Source organism: Ceratotherium simum, chromosome 5, assembly GCF_057802395.1.
Source record: "Ceratotherium simum simum isolate JZ-2026a chromosome 5, ASM5780239v1, whole genome shotgun sequence".
NCBI lineage: Eukaryota > Metazoa > Chordata > Mammalia > Perissodactyla > Rhinocerotidae > Ceratotherium > Ceratotherium simum.
In genome coordinates, this window is record NC_141904.1 from 21,596,482 (window position 1) to 21,618,765 (window position 22,284).

Sequence of the window (22,284 nt, forward strand, 5' to 3'; positions counted from 1 at the left end):
CTGGGGTAAGGTACTGCTCTCAAGCAGCTTTGCACACAACAGACATCAACATGGATGATGGCGCCTTAGAGGATGGGTCTGTGCTGTCACGAGGATGTTTCTCAGAAAATAAGCTGGGGAGAATTTACATCAGGGGGTGTGATAGCTGAGGTCTTAAATTATACAAGTGGGGCTACTGAGTCAGTTCAATTTGAGCTGCTTTTAATTGATCTCATTCACCCCCATAACCTCATCAGAAGTATTTCCAATACTTCTTCGATTCAAAAATTCAGTCTACTGTAAGATATACTATGACTTAATGGCAACTCTTCAGGAATTTTTTTAAAAAGGTACAACTGACAGACACATCCCTATATAAAAAATGTGAAAATGTGAAGAAAATGTATGTCTTGGAGGTGAAAAATACAAGCACAAAATGACTGCATGGCTGGGAGGGGGAATGAGTCAAACTTCTGGCTTCAGCAGATCCTGACACTCATTAGAGAGATTTTACCTCCAAGGGAAAAAAAATGGGGTAGGATAGGAGAAGCCAACACAGCACATGAAGGGCTCAAGACTGCAGAATCCTGCATTGCACTACCGTACAGCTGAGGGTATCCTTTCTCTGCCTGGTCTCATTCTAAGGTTAATATTCCCATATAGTGTCACCACACCTTAATTGACAGGCATTTATTGAATATTTACTGCCCTCACACTGTGCCAGGACTGTGAGGGAAAGAGAACAGACAAGGATCTTATTTCTTTATCTGTAAGACTTTCATTTTCACTTATTAAGAAATATAACATCAGTTCCTTGTTAGGCACTGTGTAGAGTCAAAGAACACAGAGATACATGTAAGTTGCCAATTCTGCCCTCGTGGTGCTACCAGTTCACTGGTGGGGTTGGGGGTGGAGACCAACACAGAAACGGGTAATTATATACAGTTACGGGAAGCGCTGCTGTCATCAAGTGTGCACAAGGAACTGTGAGACCCAAAAAGAAATTTGAAAGAAAAGCTTTCCAGGAGGATATGATTGCGGGGTTGGAATTTAAATGATGACAGGAGTAATTCAAGCTGTAAGAAGGCTAAGGAGTGTGAAAAGATTCCTGTCAGAGAAACCGGCCCAAGCAAATGCAGAAATGAGTAAGAGCAGAGTATGATGTGTACAAATTTCCAATACTTCAGCATGTCTAATCAGGAAAACCAGAAGGGGAGTTGCAAGAGATGAGGGTGGACAGATGAAGATCTGATGGCATGGGGACTGGGCACCTCTTCAAGGGCTTCCTTACCTTTTATATCAGTGTCGTCTGCCCCTTCCTTGTACTGAGTCACATCCTTGATGATCTGCGTCATGTTTTGGGAAAACGTGCTGAGGTCTCTGACCGTCCGAAGGTTGAAATGAAACGGAGCCGTGGCCATGGCCTTCAGGTCCTCCTCAGAAGCTGTCTGCATCCCCACGGAGATGATTCTCACCCCGTCTTTCCTCAGGGCCTTGGAAGCCTCTTCCACGTCATCCTCGGACTCGGCTGAAGCCAGGACCACCAAAATTGGGGGAAACTCTTTCTTGTCTCTCCTGTTTGGGGGTCCAGAGAAATAGGTTCTGTGAGCCTCCCGGAGGGCGTTTCCTATCCGCAGGGAGCCGCCAGTGAAGCTGAAGTTCTTCCTGAGGTGGTTCAGCATGGGGTTCCTGCTCTTGAAGGTGCTCAGCTGGAATTCACTGTGGAACTTGTCACTGTACTGCGCCAGGGCCACGCGGTATTTGTCGGCCTCTATGGGGAGACTGCTGATCACTTTGGTGATGAACGTCTTCACCAGAGGGAAGGACTTGGTTCCCAGGTGATCAGAGCTGTCCACCAGAAACACCACATCTGCGAACTGAGGGCCTGGCTCTGTCAAAACAAAACGACAACAAACCAAAACAAGGAGATTGTTCAGCCTTTACGTTTTCGCCCACAGCACTCATTTGAGACTATGTCCTACTGTTAAGGGTAACTCAGAATCCCAAGGAATGTGTCTCCTGGAGGTCAAACAGAAGAAACCATACTTGTTTTTGCTAAAATGTCAAACAAGAGCACTTTTGTAAAGTTAACAACAGATTTTTCTTTCTCAACTCTATACCAGAGGCAATCAATATTGTTTTCCTTTTTGGTTGTGGAACCCCAAACTCTGATATTGTACCAAAGAATAAATAACACGATACCAGCAAATCCCAAAGTGGTCTGTGGACTAACAGCAACTTTTAAAACAGTATCGAGGAGGCAGCTGTCTTGGGTTGGAGAGCGTAGAAGCAGATCTGAGACAGGGTTTTGGTGAATGAGCTTGATGGAGGGAAGCAGGAGAGGGGCAAAGCAGGATGTCTAACCTTGGCCTGATCTGAGGGGACTCTGGAGCATCAATTACACCAGAGTGGCCCTCTTTGAGGCAAGAGGGCCAAGTGATTGTGATCCCCTATCAGTCAGTCATTGGCTGCAGACCATCCCCAGGAATTGGAGGGAAGGAGAGGAGGGTTACAGGCATAACCTCCTGGGTAAAGTGGCTCTGGGAAAGCTGAGAGCAATTCTCCTGAGAAAGAGGGGTACAGCCGTGAGCTGTTGCAGGCAATATTCGCAACTGCCAGGGGGCGTGCACCAGCCTGATAAAGAGAGTCTGGGCAGGAGAGGCACCACCAGTCATGATCAGCCACCTCTGCTCTCAAAATTAGTGATATGCTAGTAAATATTTAACAACTGGCTCTTTCTTTCAAAGCAACTCAGAAATGAGTCAGGAAATTCTAGGGTAACAGTGCAAAGTTAAAAATGCTTCTTTGAAATATGTTTTGAGTAATTACAAGAGAGTAGAAAAACCTAGCTTTCATACTCTTTTTATATATACTCATATATCCCTTCCCTATTTCATGTTTGTAAAAGAAAAGGAAGGCAATGGTTTAGCCACAAAAACACATAGAATTTATTTTCTATGTGGAGTTCCTTCTTTTTCCTTTTCTTCCATTTATTAAGGCCAACATGCAAAATGACCTACAAAACAAATGGGTTGACTCTATTCATAGAGACAAGAAACATTGGGACTTAAGCAAATCAATGAATAATTAAAGTTTTTCTAGCCAGGTGCAGCATAATTCATGACTTTTGCCCATGGCTTTCTGTCATCTTTGATAGATGAAGTTTGCTTGATATTGTATAGCTCCAATTACAACTAAATGCTGTCTACTTTGATTTCTTAGTAAATAAAGGTTTCTTAAGACATAAAAATTTTTATTTTCCTAAATAATAATAATAAACATAAAACATGCTGGTACCTGGACTTTGATCTGCCAATGTTTCAGTCCAAAGGATTAGGACAAATATAATTAGCAGGATCTTCATCTTGTTAGTGAAGGTTTCTTGCTTTTATCCTGTAAAAAAAATGTTATTTACAATATGAAAAATCTCATTGTATAACAAGAAATCACTACTGGGAAAGATGGGTTAGGGTGCAATACACTGTAAACAACTTATTTGTCAAGCAATGCCAGGTGTGTTTAAAACATTCATCAAGCATTTGGAGTATTTGTTGAAAACAGATAATGCTAATGTTTGCTGAGCCCTTTCCATGGCTCAGATACTTTTCTCAGTGCTTTACAAGTATCATCTAATTTAATCTCCACCACAGTCTTACAGGATGGTGCGATTACTATAGCTATGTGACAGATAAGGAAACAGGCAGAGAGTTGCTTGGTAAGTGGTGGATCCAGGATCCTAACCCAGACAAGGTGACTGCAGAGCCCAAGCTCTTAACCACCGTGCTATAAGCCTTGCATAAAATCTGCATCCTCATGAAATGTATGCAGTCACTATTCTTTACCCTCTATTGTTATGCTGACAATGACTAATGTATATGTTCATAACTTGGCTCCAAAAAGCCAACAGCTACCCATGTTTCTTTCTTCATTCAACCCTTATGAAAACTGTTCTCTCATTTATGGTTATATTCAGTTTTACAAATTACAACTTCAGCATTTCTCTCCACGAAGCTCAAAATCAATCAGAAATCTTCATGGGAAATTACAATCTTACAGAAATTCCACCAAATCAGAGTTGCTCTTTATAAAAAGGGAAATAGATCAAATAGCCAATCCTCAAAAATAGAACTGCCTTAAATAAGATACCACAGATGGAAAGGTTGATTTTTATTCTGGAATTGACTTCTCCAGCAGTTCTTTTGAAATTGCTGATCATGCAGGAAGATTGAGAGAATCATTGGAAGCTAGATTTGGAAGAAACCTGATAGATCATTTAGACTAAACCCATATTTTGCTAAGGAGGAAACTGAGGCTCCCCAGTAGTTAGTGGCTGAACCATGTCAACAATGACTTATAATAAACCATACATTTTACTTATTCATTAATTTTACTATTGAGATATAATTCCCATACTACAAAATTTACTCTTTTAAAGTGTACAATTCAATGTGTTTTAGTGTATTCACAGGATTTGTATCCATTATCACTAATTCCAGAAAATTTTATGACCCCAAAAAGAAACTCCATACCCGTTAGCAGTTACTCCCCATTCTTCCCTTCCCACAGGTCCTGGCAACCAATGATCTACTTTTTTCTCTATAGATGTGCCTATTCTGGGCATTACTATAAATGAATCATATAATATGTGGCCTTTTTTGTTCAGATTCTTTCATTTAACATAATGTTTTCAAGGTTTATCCATGTTGTGACATGTATCAGTATTTCACTCCTTTTTATGTCTGAGTAATATTCTATTGTATGGATATACAACATTTTAAAAATGTACTCATCAGTTGATGGACATTTGGGTTGTTTCTGCTATTTGACTGTCATGAACAATGCTGCTATGAACACTCACAAGTTTTTGTGTAGATATATGTTTTCATTTCTCTTAGGTAGATATCTAGGAGGTAATTTTTGGTCTTATGGTAACTTCATATTTAACAGTTTGAGAAACTGCCAAATTGTTTTCCAAAGTGGTTACATCATTTTAGATTCCCACCAGCAATATATAAAGGTTCCCATTTCTCCATGTTCTCATCAATACTTGTTATTGTCTGTCTTTTTTTATGATAGCCATCCTAGTGGGTATAAATGGTATCTTATCATGGTTTTGATTTGCATTTCCCTAATGATGAATAATGTCAAGCATTTTTTCATATACTTATTGGTCATTTGGATATCTTATTTGGAGAAATATCTATTTAAATACTTGGCTCATTCTTAACTGGGTTATTTATCTTTTTATTGTTGTGTTCTAAGAGTTCTTTACACATTCTGGACACTAGACACTTACCAATATATGATTTGCAAATATACTCCTCCCGGTCTGTGGGTCATATTTTCATGAGTGGGTCACATTTTCACTTTTTTTTTTCTTTTTTAAAGCTTCAGTGCATGGTTGTGTATCCTAGTTGTTAGTTTTGATTCTCTGTGTCAGCCGCCGCCACAGTATGACAACTGACAGACTGGTGGTTTGGGTTCCACCTCTGAGAAAGGAACCCGGGCTGTGGCAGTGAGAGTGCCGAATCTTAACCACTAGACCACCAGGGCTGGCTCATATTTTCACTTTTTTAATGGTGTCTTTGAGGAACAACTGATTTTAAGTTTGACTAAGTCCAGTTTATCTATTTTTTTCTTTTGTTGCTAGTGCTTTTGGTGTCATAGCTAAATCACCATTACCTACTCCACAGTCATGAAGATTTACTCTGCTGTTTCCTTCTAAGAGTTATAACTGGAATTGTCTACCCTTTGACCACCTTCACACATTCCCCTCAACCCCCTGCCTCTGGAAACCACCAATCTATGCTCTGTCTCTATGAGTTCAGTTATTTTAGGTTCCTCATGTGAGTGAGATCATGCAGTATTTACTTTCTCTGTCTGAGTTATTTCACTTAGCATAATGCCCTCGAGGTTCATCCATGTTGTTGCAAATAGCAGGATTTCCTTCTTTTTATGGCTGAATAATATTCCAGTGTGGGGTGTGCGTGTGTGTGTGTGTGTGTGTGTGTGACATTTTCTTTATCCATTCATCTGTCCATGGACATTTAGATTGTTTGCATGTCTTAGATATTGTAAATAAGGCTACAATGAACATGGAGATGCAGATATCTCTTTGAGATAGTGATTTCATTTCCTTTGGATATATCCCCAGAAGTGGAATTTCTGGATCATATGCTAGTTCTATTTTTAACTTTTTGAGGAACCTCCATACTGTTTTACATAGCGGCTGTATCAATTTACATTTCTACCAACAGTATACAAGGGTTCCCTTTTCTCTACATCCTTGGCAAAACTTGTTATCTCTTGTCTTTTTGATAATAGCCATTCTAACAGGTGTGAGGTGATATCTCATTGTGGTTTTGGTTTGCATTTCCCTGATGATTAGTGATGTTAAGCACCTATTCATGTACCTGCTGGCCATTTGCATATCTTTTTTTGGAAAAATGTCTATTCAGGTCCTTTGCCCATTTTTTAACTGGATTATTTGGGGGTTTTTTTTTGTCTTTTTTTTGCTTTTGGGTTGTATAAGTACCTTCTATATTTTGGATATTACCTCTTATCAGACATATGGTTTGCAAATATTTTCTCCCATTCTATAGGTTGCCTTTTCATTTTGTTGATCATTTCTTTTGCTCTGCAGAAGCTTTTTAGTTTGATATAGTCCCACTTGTTTATTTTTCTCCTGTTGCCTGAGCTTTTGGTGTCACATACAAAAAATCATTGCTAAGACCTATGTCAAAGAGCATTTTTCCTATGTTCTTCTCTAGGCATTTTACGGTTTCAGGTCTTACATTTTTAAGTCTTTAATCCATTTGGAGTTAATTTTTATAAGTGGCATGTGATAGGCATCCAGTTTCACTCTTTTGCATGTGGCTGTCCAGTTTTCCCAACACCATTTATTGAGGAGACTGTCCTTTCCCCATTGTATATTCTTGGCTCCTGTGTCGTAAATTAATTGATGATATAATGCATGGATTTATTTCTGGGTTCTGTATTCTGTTCCATTGGTCTATATATCTGTTTTTATGCTAGTACCATACTGTTTTGATTATTATAGCTTTGTAATATACTTTGAAACAGGAAGTGTGATGCCTCCAGCTTTGTTCTTCTTTCTCAAGATTGCTTTGGCCTTTTCAGGGTCTTTTGTGTTTCCATACAAATTTTAGGATTGTTTTTTCTAGTTCTGTGAAAAATGCCATTGAACTCTTAATAGAGATTGCATTAAATTTATAGATGGCTTTGGGTAGTACGAACATTTTAACAATATTAACACTTCCAATCTATGAACACGAGATATCTTTCCATTTATTTGTGTCTTCGACAATTCCTTTCATCAATGTCTATAGTTTTTTGGTGTATAGATCTTTCACTTCCTTGATTAAATTTATTCCTAAGTATTTTATTGTTTTTGATGCTATTTTTTTTAACTAATCACATTAAATTCAATATTTGAAAATTAAGTCATTCAGCCAGCTCTATTTATATTGTGAATACTAAACAGAAACAAACACACAGACTTTTGGCCTCAAATAAATAAATAATTTGCTTCAATGCTATTTAAATGGGATTGTTTTCTTTATTTCTTTTCCCAATAGTATGTTGTTGGTGTATAGAAATGCACTGATTTTTCTATCTTGATTTTATATCCTGCAACTTTACTGAATTTATTAGTTCTAACAGTTTTTTGGTGGAGTCTTTAGGATTTTTTATGTATAAGATCATGTCATCGGCAAACGGAGACAATTTTACTTCTTTCTTTCCAATTTGGATACCTATATTTCTTTTTCTTACCTGATTGCTCTGGAAGTATGTGGAATATGATGGTAATAGTGGACACCTTTGTCTTCTTCCTGATCTTAGAGGGAAAGCTTTCAACCTTTCACTGTTGTGTATGATGTTAGCTGTGGGCTTGTCATATATGGCCTTTGTTATGTTGAGGTTCATTCTTTCTATACCCAATTTGTTGAGAATTTTTACCATGAAAGGATGTTGAATTTTGTCAGATGCCTTTTCTGCATCTATTGAGACAGGATGATTTTTATCTTTCATGCTATTAATGTGAGGTATTACATTTATTGATTTGCATATGTTGAATCTTCCTTGCGTCCCAAAAATGAATCCCATTTAATCATGGTTTATGATCCTTTTGATGTGCTGCTGAATTTGATTTGCTACTATTTTGTTTAGAATTTTGCATATATATTCATCAGGAATATTGACCTATAGATTCTTTTCTTGTAGTGTCTTTATCTGGCTTTGGTATCAGGGTAATACCAGCCTCATAAAACAAGTTTGGGAGTGTTCCCTCCCCTTCAAATTTTTAGAAGAGTTTGAGAAGGATTGACATTACTTCTCCTTTAAATGTTTGGTAGAATTTACCCATTAAGTCATCTGGTTCTGGGCTTTTCCGTGTTGGGAGGTTTTTGATTACTAATTCAATCTCCATACTCATTATTGGTCTGTTCAGATTTTCTCTTTCTTCATGATTCAGTCTTGGTAGGATATTTGTTTATAGAAATTTATCCATTTCTTCCAGGTTATTCAATTTGTTGGGCATATGATTATTCATAGCAATTTCTTATGATCCTTTGTATTTCTGTGTATTAGTTGTAATGTCTCCTCTTTCATTTATAATTTTATTTGAGTCTTCTTTTTTTCTTGGTGAATCTAGCTAAAGGTTTGTCAATTTTGCTTATCTTTTTAAAGAACCAATTCTTATTTTTGTTAATCTTTTCTATTGTTTTCCTATTCTCTATTTCATTTATTTCTGCTCTAATCTTTATTATTTCCTTCCTTCTGCTAACTTTGGGCTAAGTTTTTTCTTCTTTCTCTAGTTCCTCAAAGTATAAAGTTAGGCTATTTGAGATTTGTTTGGGTTTTTTTCCCTTTTTTCTTTTTTTGTGAGGAAGATCAGCCCTGAGTTAACATCTGCCAAACCTCCTCTTTTTTTTTGCTGAGGAAGACTGGCCTTGGGCTAACATCCATGCCCATCTTCCTCCACTTGATATGGGATGCCACCACAGGATGGCTTGACAAGTGGTGCACCTGTGTGCGCCCAGGATCCAAACCCTGGGCCGCAGCAGCGGAGTGTGTGCACTTAACCACTACGCCACCAGGCCGGCCACTTTTCTTTTTTCTTAATGTATGCATTTATAGCACTAAACTTTCTGTTTAGAACTACTTTTGCAACATCCCAAAAGTTTTGGTATGTTGTGTTTCCATTTTTGTGGAGCCACTAGCTGGGCTCCACAAACACCTCTGGTCCAGCAAAGTCACAAGCTGTGTTCCCCGGCAGGGTGGTGCCAACGGTTGGACTCTGTGATTGGGCAGGGCTGTGAACTGGGCTCTGTAATTGCTCTTGGTCTGGTGGAATCTCAGGTTATGCTCCCCGACTAGATGGTGCTGCTGGTTGGACTCCACGTTCAGGCAGAGCCACAGTCCAGGCTGTGCTCTGTAATCAGGCAGGGCTACAGTCTGTGCCTCAAAGTTACGTGGAGCTGCAGACTGGGCTTTGTGGTCAGGTAGGCCACTGGCTATGCTCTCTTATTGAGCAACATTGCTGCCTGGGCTCTCTAGTTGGGCAGAGCTTCCCACTGTATCCTGCAGTTGAGTGGGGCTAGAGACTGCTCTGAGACTGGATGAGGTCACTGTCCAGGCTCTCTGGTAGGTTGGAGCCACAGGCTATGCTCCACAATTGGGCAGGGTCACTGGATGGGCTCCCTGCCCGGGCGATGCTACAGGCAGTGTTCAGAAATCAGGCAGGGCTGTAAGCTGGGTTCCACTGCTGGGTAGTACCATAGGCTGGGCTCTGAGGCTGCCCAAGGTCATTGTTCAGGCTCCCTGGTTATGTGAGGCCAGAAGCTATGCTCAGCAATTGGGCAGGGCTGCTGGCTTGGTTCCTTGCCTGAGCAGGGCTGTAGGATGTGTTCCACAGCTGCCCAGGTTCTCCAGTGAGGCTTCTGGTCAGGTGGGGCTGAAGGCTATGCTCAGCAGTTGGGTGGGGCTGTGACTTTTCTTCCTTGACTGGGCAGAGCCATAAAATGGTCTCCACGGCAATACAGCCCATTGGTTGGGGACTCCAATCACGCAGAACTGCCACTAGAGCTACCTGGCCAGACAGGGCCACAGGCTCAGCCCTGAAGATGGGCAGAGCCACTGGCTGGAAGCTAGGAATATGTTCCACCAAGCTCGTAGCACTGGTTCATGTAAGCCCTGCCCCGCTTCTCCATCTCTATCTTATCCCCAGTGGTCAAGCCCTGCAGAACCCCCCGGTGATCCCTGTGAGGTAAGTCCCAAATGGACCTCCTGGGAAGTGTCCTGCAACTCTGAGGGAGCTGGATATCCACTTTGGGTTCTCTTTTCCCACTAGAGAAACTACACCCTTGGGGGAGTGGCCCAGGTGGTTCTGTGCCCGCCTGGGGGACAGGCAACCTGATCAAAGTGAAACTGCTCCTCTTACCCACCTAATGTGGTCCTTCTCAGTCTCTGTGGTCTAGGGGTTGCGTCAGCCTCACCCTTGGGTTCTGGATTTTTGCAATGGTGTCTTGCCTATGGATAGTTGCTAGTTGGTCATCTTGTGAGGGAGACTGAAGGAGGGAACAACTTATGTCACCATCTTGATGACATCACCTCCAGGGGCTCCTGGACCATGGCCAAGAGGGGCTGGAGTTGGTTCGCAAGCCACTTCAAGACCCACAGGTGGGTGTGACTCCTCCCAGGTCCCTTGGTGTATGGGGCTGGTGACAGAACCAAAGCCAAAAGGGGCTGTAGCTGACCTTCAGGGATATAGAGCTGTTTTGGGGTCTGAGGCAGAGACCACAGTCAGTAAGCCAACTACCTGGGTGCAAGCCCACCTTCTCAAAATGGCTCTCTGAAGTCTTGAACTGCACCAGGGTTTCATAATCTCCTACCTGGTCCCGAAGTTCCCACAGAGACACTTTTGTTCAGAGATGGATGCCAAAGTGTTGTGGTGGGGTTGGGGGGCTGGACACAAGTGAGGGACGTCTTATTCAGCTATCTTGCTGAAGTCTCTCACTTCACCTTTTTATTTGCTATTTCCATTACTTCTGCTTCTCTTAGTATAAGCTGTTCTGATTTGTTTATCTTTCGTATTGCTTGTGCTCTTGAGAGAAATCTAATTTTTGCGTATGTGTAACTCATTTTTCATTCTCTTGGCTGTTTCATACCCTATTCCTGAGGATAGAAGGAAAGCTTGTGTTCCTCCAGATGAGATGGGGATAGAAGAGGGCAGACTCCCAGAACAGAAAAATTCCACTGCTGTAATCTAGGCCCATCACTCCAATCCCCTCTCCCAAGCCTCCCTCTCATCAAAGTACTTCTACCTCAGGCCCTGTGGTTATTCTGGGAAGCCATCCTTTATTAATTACGAATTATATATGGCTCTTGGTTCTTTGATGACTCAACTTCCCTATCTCTCCTGTGGCATCTTGAAGTTTGGATTTGACAGAGGAAGCCAGCAGCCAGTACCAAATTGCCAACTTGTCCAAAACTAACAGGGGAAAAGTGAAGGAAGGATTAGGCTATGGAGGTCCCAAGACATCAGAGTGGGGGTCCCAGCACTCAGGAGAAGGTTGAATCACATCTCTAAGGCTCCTTCTACCTCTAAAAGTCTCTGATCCCTTGATGTTACGATGGAAGGTCCTGAAGCAGAGAGTAGCACAAACAAGTGATATTTTGGGGAAGTTAATCGGCCATTTTGGAGGATATATACCCCAAACTAGACTTCAGGCACAAAAAAACTGAAGCTCAAATAGCTGCTAAGTGAACCAACTTGCCCATTCTCACACTTTCAACTGTTCAATCTCTTGGAGGCTGATTGGGAATTCAAAGCTAGCATCAGCTCTAAAGGGACAGTACCCCAAGTCCACTTCAGGGGCTATCAATAGCCAAACGACACTTCTGGAGAGAAGGCTCCACACATCCTGGGAAGCAACTAGCTGGCCTTGCTGTTTCCTGTGGGGATGTTCAGCACATGTAGGCCAGCCACATAGAGATGGGTAAAGATACTCCCCAGCCATTGCCAGGAGACAAAATAGGAGAATAATAATGAAATAATGAATAGTCACCTCCCTTTTGATTACATTCCTTTGGTCTTAAATGTCTGTGAAGACAAATCTCACTCATTCGGAATGGTAAACTGTACTTTCTATAGGGCAGTCTGTTTTATAACATAAGGCCTGGGGTCTAAATTGACTTGGTGAAGCAGGAAAATAAAAAAGCTTAAGTTAGTGAAATACAAAGGCACATTGCAAAGCTTGCAGCCTTCTGACAGGTTCAGACACTATAAGAAAACAGTAAATATTTAGTAAGTTATAATAATACATCAAAGGCACTGGTGTAGGTCTTGAGCCTGCTGGACTGGAAAGAAATATGTAAAAAGTTTTTTGGAGATTCTAAATCCTTCTAATCTTTACACTTCTAAATCCTAAATCAAACACAGTACAAACAGCATTCTAAAACCACCAAGCTTAATTTCTCTTTCTCTCCTTTTGCAGCCAAAGGAGCATGAGGTCCTGAAAGTTGGTAAGACATAAAGATCAGGCCAACTCTCCTTCTGTGCTCCATCCTGTTTCCCTCCTCCCCAGTGGCCACCTCCACTCTCCCAGATTAACCATCCTTAACTCAAGATATCTGCACCACAAATAGGCCAAGACCAGGATATGGAGCTCCAGCAGAGGGAGAAGGACACAATTTAGGAACCGCAACCTCAGCTGGTAAGGGCCTAAAACTGCACCTGTGCCACCCACTCATTTCCAGCTGAGGATCTGAGGTCCAGCGAGGTTGTGTGGAATGTCCAAGGTTACACAGCTAGTCCATGGCAGAGCTGAGGCTTAAAGCCTGGGCCTCAGCCTCCCGGGTGCTTTGGCCCATTTCTGGGAGCATCTGGAAGGCACATTGAGTTTTCCTGTGAGTATGGACAGTGAGGCCAGATAATCACCCTGTCTTATTCTCCTGCTCTGGTTGACCATCGTGTGGGTGCCACATGGCTCTGCTTCTCTTGGTTTTCGCGCTTTTCTTGCTTCTTCCATGGCACCACTCCTCAGAGAGGATGTGCTACCTCCTCCACATCCCAGAATCTACTGACACACCCAGACCCCCACTCTGGCTGCCCGGACTGCCAAGACCATCCTCTTCTTTGGCACTAACCACATTTTGCCTGTTCTGTGGTTACTGAAATTCTTTTCTTAATCCCCCACTTTTTCTCCTCACCCAGTAACACACAATGAATACATACACATACACATACACAGAAACACCTATAAGCTTGTTTAAGGCAGGATTTGGCTCTTCATCCCTCACTAGGTCAGTGCCTAGGTCAGTGCCTGCTCTATAGTGGGTTCTCAAGAAATAGTTATTGAATTGAGTTACTTAGAAGGTGCTAGAAGCACCATCAATCCAGCCAATTCCACTCAACTGCCTAACAAACCTCACACAGCAGCAATTCTAGGCATAACTAGGAGCAAAAGGCCATGTTTGGAGCATCCTGATATTGATAAAGAATTGCCCTATGCATGGGAAGCAAACACTACCAGTTTGAGCAACTATGTGGCTAAGCTATACCACCATATTGGACCATTCTACACAAGTCCCAGGGAGCCTGCTCTGGCAGCAAAGGCCACACTGTGTGGACAATCCTAGTTCCAACTTTATAAAAAGCAGAGTCCTTCCAAATCCCCTGCGGTCAGCCAAGGGAGGAAGTAGATGGTGGCAGAGGGAGGAGATTTGGCATCAGTACTAGGACCAGTATGTCCTTCAATACAGGCTGGGCAAAGCAGATGAGACGTAAAGATCCAGAGTTCCAGTTTAGCTAGAAACAGCTTCAGTTCAATGCCATAAACATCTACTGAGCTACCACAATGCATGGTGCTTAGTGCAGGCAACATGGGGAAATGAAGATTAAGACCTAGTCCTTGCCTAAAACAAGACTAGAATCTTTGCCAGGAAAAGTCCAACTCATGATTTAGAAGCTGACTCAGCAAAGTCATCCCTCCTCTGCAGTCTCATTGGACTTTACTTACATCATTTCTATATATTTTTATATACACGCATACATGTATATATGTATATATATATGTACACACATGTGCATGAACATCCATGATAGATAGGTTATTTATTCATTCAACATACATTTCTTGAGTGCCAACTATGTTCTCAGCACTGTTGTAGGCAGTTTGGATTCAGCAGTGGACAAAAATCTTCACTCTCGTGAAGCTTTCATTCTGGTCCCCCCTCTAGACTATCAACTTCTTTGGAGCTGGGACCATATGTGTTTGATACATCTTTACATCCACAGTGCTTGGCACAGAGTGAATACTCAGTTAGAAAGGAGAGAAGGAAGTGAAGGAAGGTCTGAAGGCAAATACTTATAAAATAAGGCCAAATGAGGTGTCATCTCAAACAAGGGGATGAAACAAATACATGGAAACAGAGCAGAATTAAGGAAACGCTTCAAGAAAGGCATTTGGATTAGACTTGAAGGATGCCTGGAATATCAAAGGGCAAAGACGATGGGAGGAGACAGTTCTGGTGTCTATGGTGCAGAGACAGCAAAGGCTCTGGATAGCAGCAAGCGGCAGGTGTGTCCTGGAGGCTGCCAGCTTCGGCTCTGGCTGTGGTCCAGGATGTGGAATGAGGAGGAGTGGAAGGTCAAGGCTGGAAAGGCCCAGGTTGAGACGACAAGATGGCGGAGGGCTTTAATGCTCTAAGGAGCATTTTAGGAGTGGGGCTCAATTCTGTTGGTAATTATGGCTAATGATCGCTCTTGGCTGAAGGAAAAGGGGCAATCCAAGATAGAGAGGATCCCACAGCAAGGTGACACAGTGCATCAGTACAAGGAAACAGTTCCTCAAATTCTTCTTGTTTGGAGAATGTCTGATAATTCATTCTAGGGACATCTTCATCAGAGCACATTAGATTAGGACTGATGACAGGAATGCTTATGCCACTGTCTTCTAAAACCAAGACAAATAAGACACATCAGAAACATGGGCTGCAGCTTAATTAACAAATTTACCAGCTGTCAATTGCCCAGTCATCCAACACTGCCATTTATAGAGAATTAATGGAACTGTTATAGGCTCTTGGACACCAAGAGTAAAATATATAAAATATTCCCTCCAAGAGTATACAATCTACTTGAGGAGCCGGGATAATTACATGAAAAGAAAAAATACAGGAAGCACCAAGTGCTCAACCCTGAGCTGTAATAAGGGTCAGAAACCTGTTGGTTTTGACTAAAATGTCACTTCAGGGGCCAGCCCCGTGACTTAGTGGTTAAGTGCGTGCGCTCCGCTGCTGGCGGCCCGGGTTCGGATCCCGGGCGCGCACCGACGCGCTGCTTGTCAGGCCATGCTGTGGCGGCGTCCCACATAAAGTGGCGCACGCTCCGCTGTAGCGGCCCGGGGTTCTCTGGTTCGGAACCCGGGCGTGCACCGATGCACCGCTTGTCAAGCCATGCTGTGGCGGCGTCCCATATAAAGTGGAGTAAGATGGGCATGGATGTTAGCCCAGGGCTAGTCTTCCTCAGCAAAAAAGAGGATTGGCAGATGTTAGCTCAGGGCTGATCTTCCTCACAATAAATAAATAAAATGTCACTGCAAACTCCATCATACAATAACTATGGCACATACTCCAGTGCCTGGCACACGCTAGGTGCCTAGTGAATACTTGTTGAAAGAATAAATGAACCTGGTGTTTCAGAATAAATTATAAAGAACTGAGTTAGAATGAAGTTTAAAGAATATAACACTGTATTTTATGAAAAGGTATCAAAAGGAAACATACAGAAACACTTGATATACTCTAATGGCTCCTACAATTTTTATCAGGGGTAATGGAAAGAATACTGAAGAATCAGAACTCATAATTCAAAATGTGAGCTCCTTTCTGAGACTTGGTTCCCTAATCTATAAAACAAGAGGGTTAGACTTCAGCTATAAAATGCCCTCATTTTGTGAATTAGAACCAATTTCTTCTCGGAACATGTGGTCTGCCAAAGGCATACAATGAGTGAGTCCATCCCTCCAAGGTCTGGACCTCTCAGACAAGCAGTCACCTTCCTTGCCAGAGCATTGGCAGAAACTGCACTGGTACATCCAGAAGGTTCCTCCAGCACAGGCCCCAGGCATCAGAGACTTTTATTTTTCACGTATTATTAATTACATGTCAACCATCCAATCTATAAGCTTCTTACAAACCAGATTTTGTTTTTTGCATAAACATCCCTGGAGAGAAGAATGTCTTGCTTATGTTTCTAATACCTCCACTAGCCAAAACTTTACAAGGCCTGTTATATCTACATAGGAATAAATGATTGGATCATAGCTGCCCTCCAAATCATGAAGCCCCCAAATTAGTATGATTCCCATCTATACTCCCAATGCCTGATTTCCACTGGGGTTGCAGCTTGCTTTCCTGTGGTTGTTTGATCTCCTTGGGGTCTAAGTGTATGCCTCATTAATGGTGCTGCCATTGAGAAAACAGAACATGGCTCCGCTCTTTCTTCTCATTACAACTTTCTGAAAAGAGAACAACCTCTGGGCTGGTGGCCTTCAACCATGGCTGCACCCTGGAGAGCTACTAAAAAATTCTGATGCCTGGTTCTACTCCCAGAGTTTCAGACTCAATTGATCAGGGCTGTGGTCTGAGCATGGGATTTTTTAAAGCACCCCAGGTGATTCTGATGTGCAGCCAGGATTGAGCACCATCGGGTTAGGCCATCCTGAAAGGTCTAAGCAAACTCGCTGGAGAAAGCACAGGGTTACAGTACCAAAGAGAAGAAAGTCTGGACCTCAATGGCCTTATCTGTAAGTTGTGGTGAATAATGGTTGTAGCATTGTGTTGTTGAGAAGTTTCTATAAGATTATGTATATAAAGTATCTTGTAGGAGACATCTGTTGATTTTGCCTGCCCAATATTCATTACTCCTCCTGAGGAAGCCCTCTCCTCACTTTCAATTCATGTAGTTGCTGAAATCATGACTTCACCCCTACTCCAGGAAAGGACACCTGGACTCAGCCAGCATGGCTGTGGTCACCATGATTGATCCAAGGATGAGCACCTGACCTAGACCATCAGCATCAATAATCATCAGCCAATATATAGGCTTTTGCTAGACCAATTGGGAAGGAGAAGTTCTCTTGCTGCTGAGGTTGATAAACTGGTGGGATATAAGACTGCAGCAGCTTCTGGGGTCACCTTGCCACCATGAAGGAGAACCTCAAGATCAAGAGAGACATGTTTGTGATGGCATCAACACCTTGATCACCCCGACCAATCCCTGGACTTTTTCAGGTATCTCAGCCAATAAGTTCCCTTTTGTGCTTCAGCTGGTTTGATAATTTACAAGCAAAAAATCCTGACCAACATTCACCTGGAAACATTTGAAGATGCTTGGATACCAGACCCACTGGGAAATCAAGATTGGGGCCTCTATGATGGTTCCTTCTTGCTGCAACTTTGAAGAACCATACTATCTGGAGAGCTCTCAAATTCCCAATCCCTCTGGAGCTGATGAAACACCGTGGTTTCCACGCTGTTTCTTCCTCTGCCCCAAGCCTGAACAGTCCTCTTCTTATGCACAATCTCAAATGCCAACTACACTTCAAAACCTGCTTAGCCTTTCTCCTGACCACTGCAGCTGCATCCACATTCCAAGTTCCCATCTGCCCCAAACACTGTCTATACCACTGTTTCTTAACAGCTCACATGTATGTTTTATTATTTGTATTGTTTATTTCTGTGTACATGTTTGGTTGACCTATCTTTAGTGTAAGTTTTGAGAGAAGGGACCATATTTTATTCTACTTTGGGTTCTAATACAATGCAAAGCAAGTAAACGCTTGCCTAACCTAATTAAAAGGATACAGTAGGTTGGGGGTAAATGAAGAGTTGAGTGCGTAAAGTGTGATCCCAATTTTTTAAAAGATGTCAAATATGTTTATTTCTAGGATCTGGGGTTGAGGATGTTTTTAGTTAATTCTTAAATTAAAAATTATTTTTTCCCACTTCTATAAGACAAACGAAACCAGAATCAAGATGAACAGACAACCCACCAGCTGGGAGAGAATATTTGCAAAACATACATCTGACAAGGGGTTGATCTCCATAACATATAAAGAACTCACACAACTGAACAACAAAAAAACAAACAACCCGATCAAAAAATGGGCAGAGGAAATGAACAGACACTTCTCCAAAGAAGATATACAGATGGCCAATAGGCACATGAAAAGATGTTCAACATCACTAATCATCAGGGAAATGCAAATCAAAACAACACTAAGATACCACCTCACGCCCATTAGAATGGCTATAATCACCAAGACAAAAAACAACAAGTGTTGGAGAGGATGTGGAGAAACAGGAACACTCATACACAGCTGGTGGGAATGCACACTGGTGCAGCCTCTATGGAAAATGGTATGGAGATTCCTCAAAGACTTAAAAATAGAGATGCCCTATGACCCAGCCATCCCATTACTGGGAATCTATCCAACGAACCTGAAATCAACAATCCAAAGAGGCTTATGCACCCCTATGTTCATTGCAGCATTATTCACCGTAGCCAAGAAATGGAAGCAACCTAAGTGTCCCTCGACTGATGATTGGATTAAGAAAATGTGGTATATATATACAATGGAATACTACTCAGCCATAAAAAAAGACAAAATCGTCCCATTTGCAACAACATGGATGGGCCTGGAATGTATTATGTTAAGTGAAATAAGCCAGAAAGAGAAAGACAAACACTGTATGATCTCACTCATATGTGGAATATAAACCAACACATGGACAGAGAAAACTGTACTGTGGTTACCAGGGGCAGTGGGGGTGGGGGTGGGGGCACAAGGGGTGAAGGAAGTCATATATATGGTGATGGACAAACAAAAATGCACAACTCAAAATTTCACAATGTTAAAAACCATTAAAACATCAATAAAAAAAATTATTTTTTCCCGAGTAAAGCAAACATAAAAATTGAGGGAAAAAATTCACAAATATATGATGCGTTTCCAAGAACAGTACCAATTCCTGACTGTTGTCCCAGTACATCCATTAATAGCAACTTGTTTCTCTCATAAAGGTGTCCCAGGACTTCCAGTGTCCGATCTGGCTTGTAAGGAGCTTGGAAGTCATCACTCTGTCCTAACAACAAGTAAAACGCTGAACAAACTGAAAATCAACAACTCTTCTTAGATCTATCCAAGAAGTGAGGTCACAGAGCAAACCACAGCTCCCAAAATTGGAGAGACAGACGGGTGGAGACAGAGAATCACAACTTACCACAGCAGAAACCTCTACAGAAACCTCTGTAGGAACCAGTGCCGGGGTAGAGGAACCTGATCTGAAATTGACAAATTGCGAGAGGCTCAGAGTGGACAAATCAGAGAGTTAAAAACTCTAAGGGAGGGCTGAGTATTAGGGTGGCACCCATACTTTTGTAAGTTTTACCTCCAGTAGCTCTATCAAGTTCTCACAGTGAGGATCTGAGAAACTACACTTGTGCTTCCAGCAGCGGGAGGGGGAAGTAACCGTTTTGAAATATTCCAGAGAGTTCTGTTCTTCTTAACAAGATCTGCCCTCAGGAGAAACTATTTTACCAGAGCCTAATCGACCTGGGGAAAGGGAAGTACCTAACTCCAGCCCCCTGTAGCCATCCTGTCCCACCTAAGGGGATAAAAAAAAAACTGAGACGCGCCTGTGAAGGTCACAGCCCAGGAGGACAGGCTCATTAAAAGACTGAGACCTGATCACAGGACTAGAGAACACTTCCCTTCCCTCCACACCTTACTACCACATCACTAAATACTTATTTATTGCAGTTTCTTTTAACCATTGTGTCATATACAGCTTTCCAAAAAAAATTTATCAGTCACGCTAAAAGGCAAAAAACAAAGTTTGAAAAGACAGATCAAGCATCAGAAGCAGACTCAGAAATACAGCAAGGATGTTGGAACTATCAGACCTGGAATTTATCAGACCTAAATTTAAATATATTTAGAACTAAATGAAAATGAAAAAACAACTTATCAAAATTTGTGGGATATGGCAAAAGTGGTGCTCAGAGGGAAATCTATAGCATTGAATGCGTGTATCAGAAAAAAAGAAAAATCTAAATTCAATCATGTAAATGTTATATAAGCATCCACCTTAGGAAAATTTTAAAAAGAAGAGAAAATTAAATCCAAAGTGAGCAGAAGAAAAGAAAAAAATAAAAATGGAGCAGAAATCAGCAACACTGAAAACAGGAAATCAATAGAGAAAATCAACAAAACCAAAAGCTGATTCTTCGAAAAGATCAGTAAAATTGATAAGCCTTTAGCCAGGCTGACTAAGAAAAAAAGAGAGAGGACACAAATTACTAACATCAGAAATGCAAGAGCGGACCTCCCTGTAGATCCCACAGACCTTAAAAGGATAATCAAGGAATACTATGAACAACACTATGCTCATAAATTTGATAACCTAGATGAAACGGACAGATTTTTTGAAACATGCAATCTGCCAAAACTCACACAAGAAGAAACAGACAATCTGAGTAGACCTATATCTATTAAAGAAATTAAACCAATAACCTTCCAAAACCAATGCACCAATGACAGACAGGTTCACGGTGAATTCTACCAAATACTTAAGGAAGAAATGATACCAATTTCTCTACAATCTCTTCTAGAACACAGAAGCAGATGGAATACTTCCTAAATCATTCTATAAGCCAGAACTACCCTTATGCCAAAACCAGACAAGCATATTACAAGAAAAAGAAAACTACAGACCAATATCCTTCATGAATACAAATGCAAAAATCCTCAAAAAAAGTTAGCAAATCAAAGCCAGCAATGTATAAAAAGAATTACACGCCATGACCAAGTGGGATTTATTCCAGGTATGCAAGCCTGGTTCAACACTCAAAAATCAATTTACGTAATCCATCACATCAACAGGCTAAAGAAGAAAAGCTACATGATCATATCAATCAAGGCAAAAAAATCATTTCACAAAATCCAAAACTCCCTCATGATCAAAAAAAAAAAAATCCTCAGCAAACTAGGAATAGAGGGGAACGTCCTCAACATGGTAAAGAACATCTACAAAAAACCTACAGGTAACATCATACTTAATGGTGAGAAACTAGACGCTTTCTCGCTAGGATGAAAAACAAGGCAAGCCATATGTAGAATGTGGCTAAAGAATTCTTGGGTCTCATTCCTTTCATTTCCCATCTAAGCTCTGTATCATTGAGTCATTGTTTTCTGGAATCTGATGTTGCTGAGATAATTCATATGGCTAGCCTAATTTATGTTTTATTTTTCTGCCTGGATAGTTTATCTTTTATCCTTAATAACACCAAATTAATATTGATTTGTTTTTTTGTTTTTTCCTCTGGAACGTGATGAGACTTTTCATCTGCCAATTCAGATGTTCTTTTACTTTGGAAAAGTTTTCATCTAATTCCATGTTTCCTTAATTAAAAGATATATTTTTTCACATTTTAGTCTTTCTCTAATTGAGAAATATCCTGTGACGTTCTTTAATTTATTATTGTTCCTTTTTATTCCCCTAAAAGTTATTTTCAAACCAACAACGCATCTTGATTAAGGATAGTTTGAAATCACAGAAATACAACATGTTTTATATTTATTTGCAGTTCCTTTTGTTCTCTCTTTTTTTTTTTTTCAGAAAGTCCACATAGTCCTATGCTGTTTCTCTGTTGTTTTTTTTCCATCGCTATTATTTTATCTAAGCATTTTTCTCGCTTTTCTCGCTTGTCCTCTGCTATCTATGAGATTTTTGCCAAAGCTGTCCTGTAAATCAAAACTCAGTTTTCCACAAGGTTAACTTATATCTAGTTGCTTCTAATTTGGATTTTGATTTTGTAATTGTTTTATTTTCCTTCTGTGCTTTCCTTGACTTTGCCTTTCATTATCTCTTGCATTTCTTTGAGACTTTTAACCTGTGTTCTTTAATGCCTTAGAATTTGGAGTGATTTTCTTCTGTTTCCCAGAATAATTCTTAATCTTTATTCTGCATATAACAAATGCTTCCCTTTTTATTGGAAGCATTTTTGCATAAGGCCCATACTGGTGCTTTGGATTTTCTGTGCAGCCTTTGAGTGTGTGTTGGGCATGGAGATGGGGGAGGAAAATTGAGGCAGCAGGGATCCAACAGGATTTGGTCCTACACATTTCACATTCATAGTTCTCAGCTAGTTTGTAGTTTCTTGCTATTAAGAATGGACATTTTCCAGGCTGGCTCGGTGGTGTAGTGGTTAAGTTT

General features: G+C 41.1%; 1 protein-coding gene across 1 annotated transcript in view; it reads right to left on the minus strand.

The window, feature by feature from the left end:
- COL6A5 (collagen type VI alpha 5 chain) overlaps positions 1-22,284 on the minus strand; it is a 114,470-nt gene that overhangs the window by 88,063 nt on the left and 4,123 nt on the right. The window contains exons 2-3 of the mRNA XM_014789693.2: positions 3,277-3,372; positions 1,271-1,870 (exon numbers count right to left, since the gene is read on the minus strand). Of these exons, the coding sequence (XP_014645179.2) occupies positions 1,271-1,870; positions 3,277-3,343 (667 nt within the window). The 5' untranslated portion in view covers positions 3,344-3,372. The remainder of the gene's footprint in view (positions 1-1,270; positions 1,871-3,276; positions 3,373-22,284) is intronic.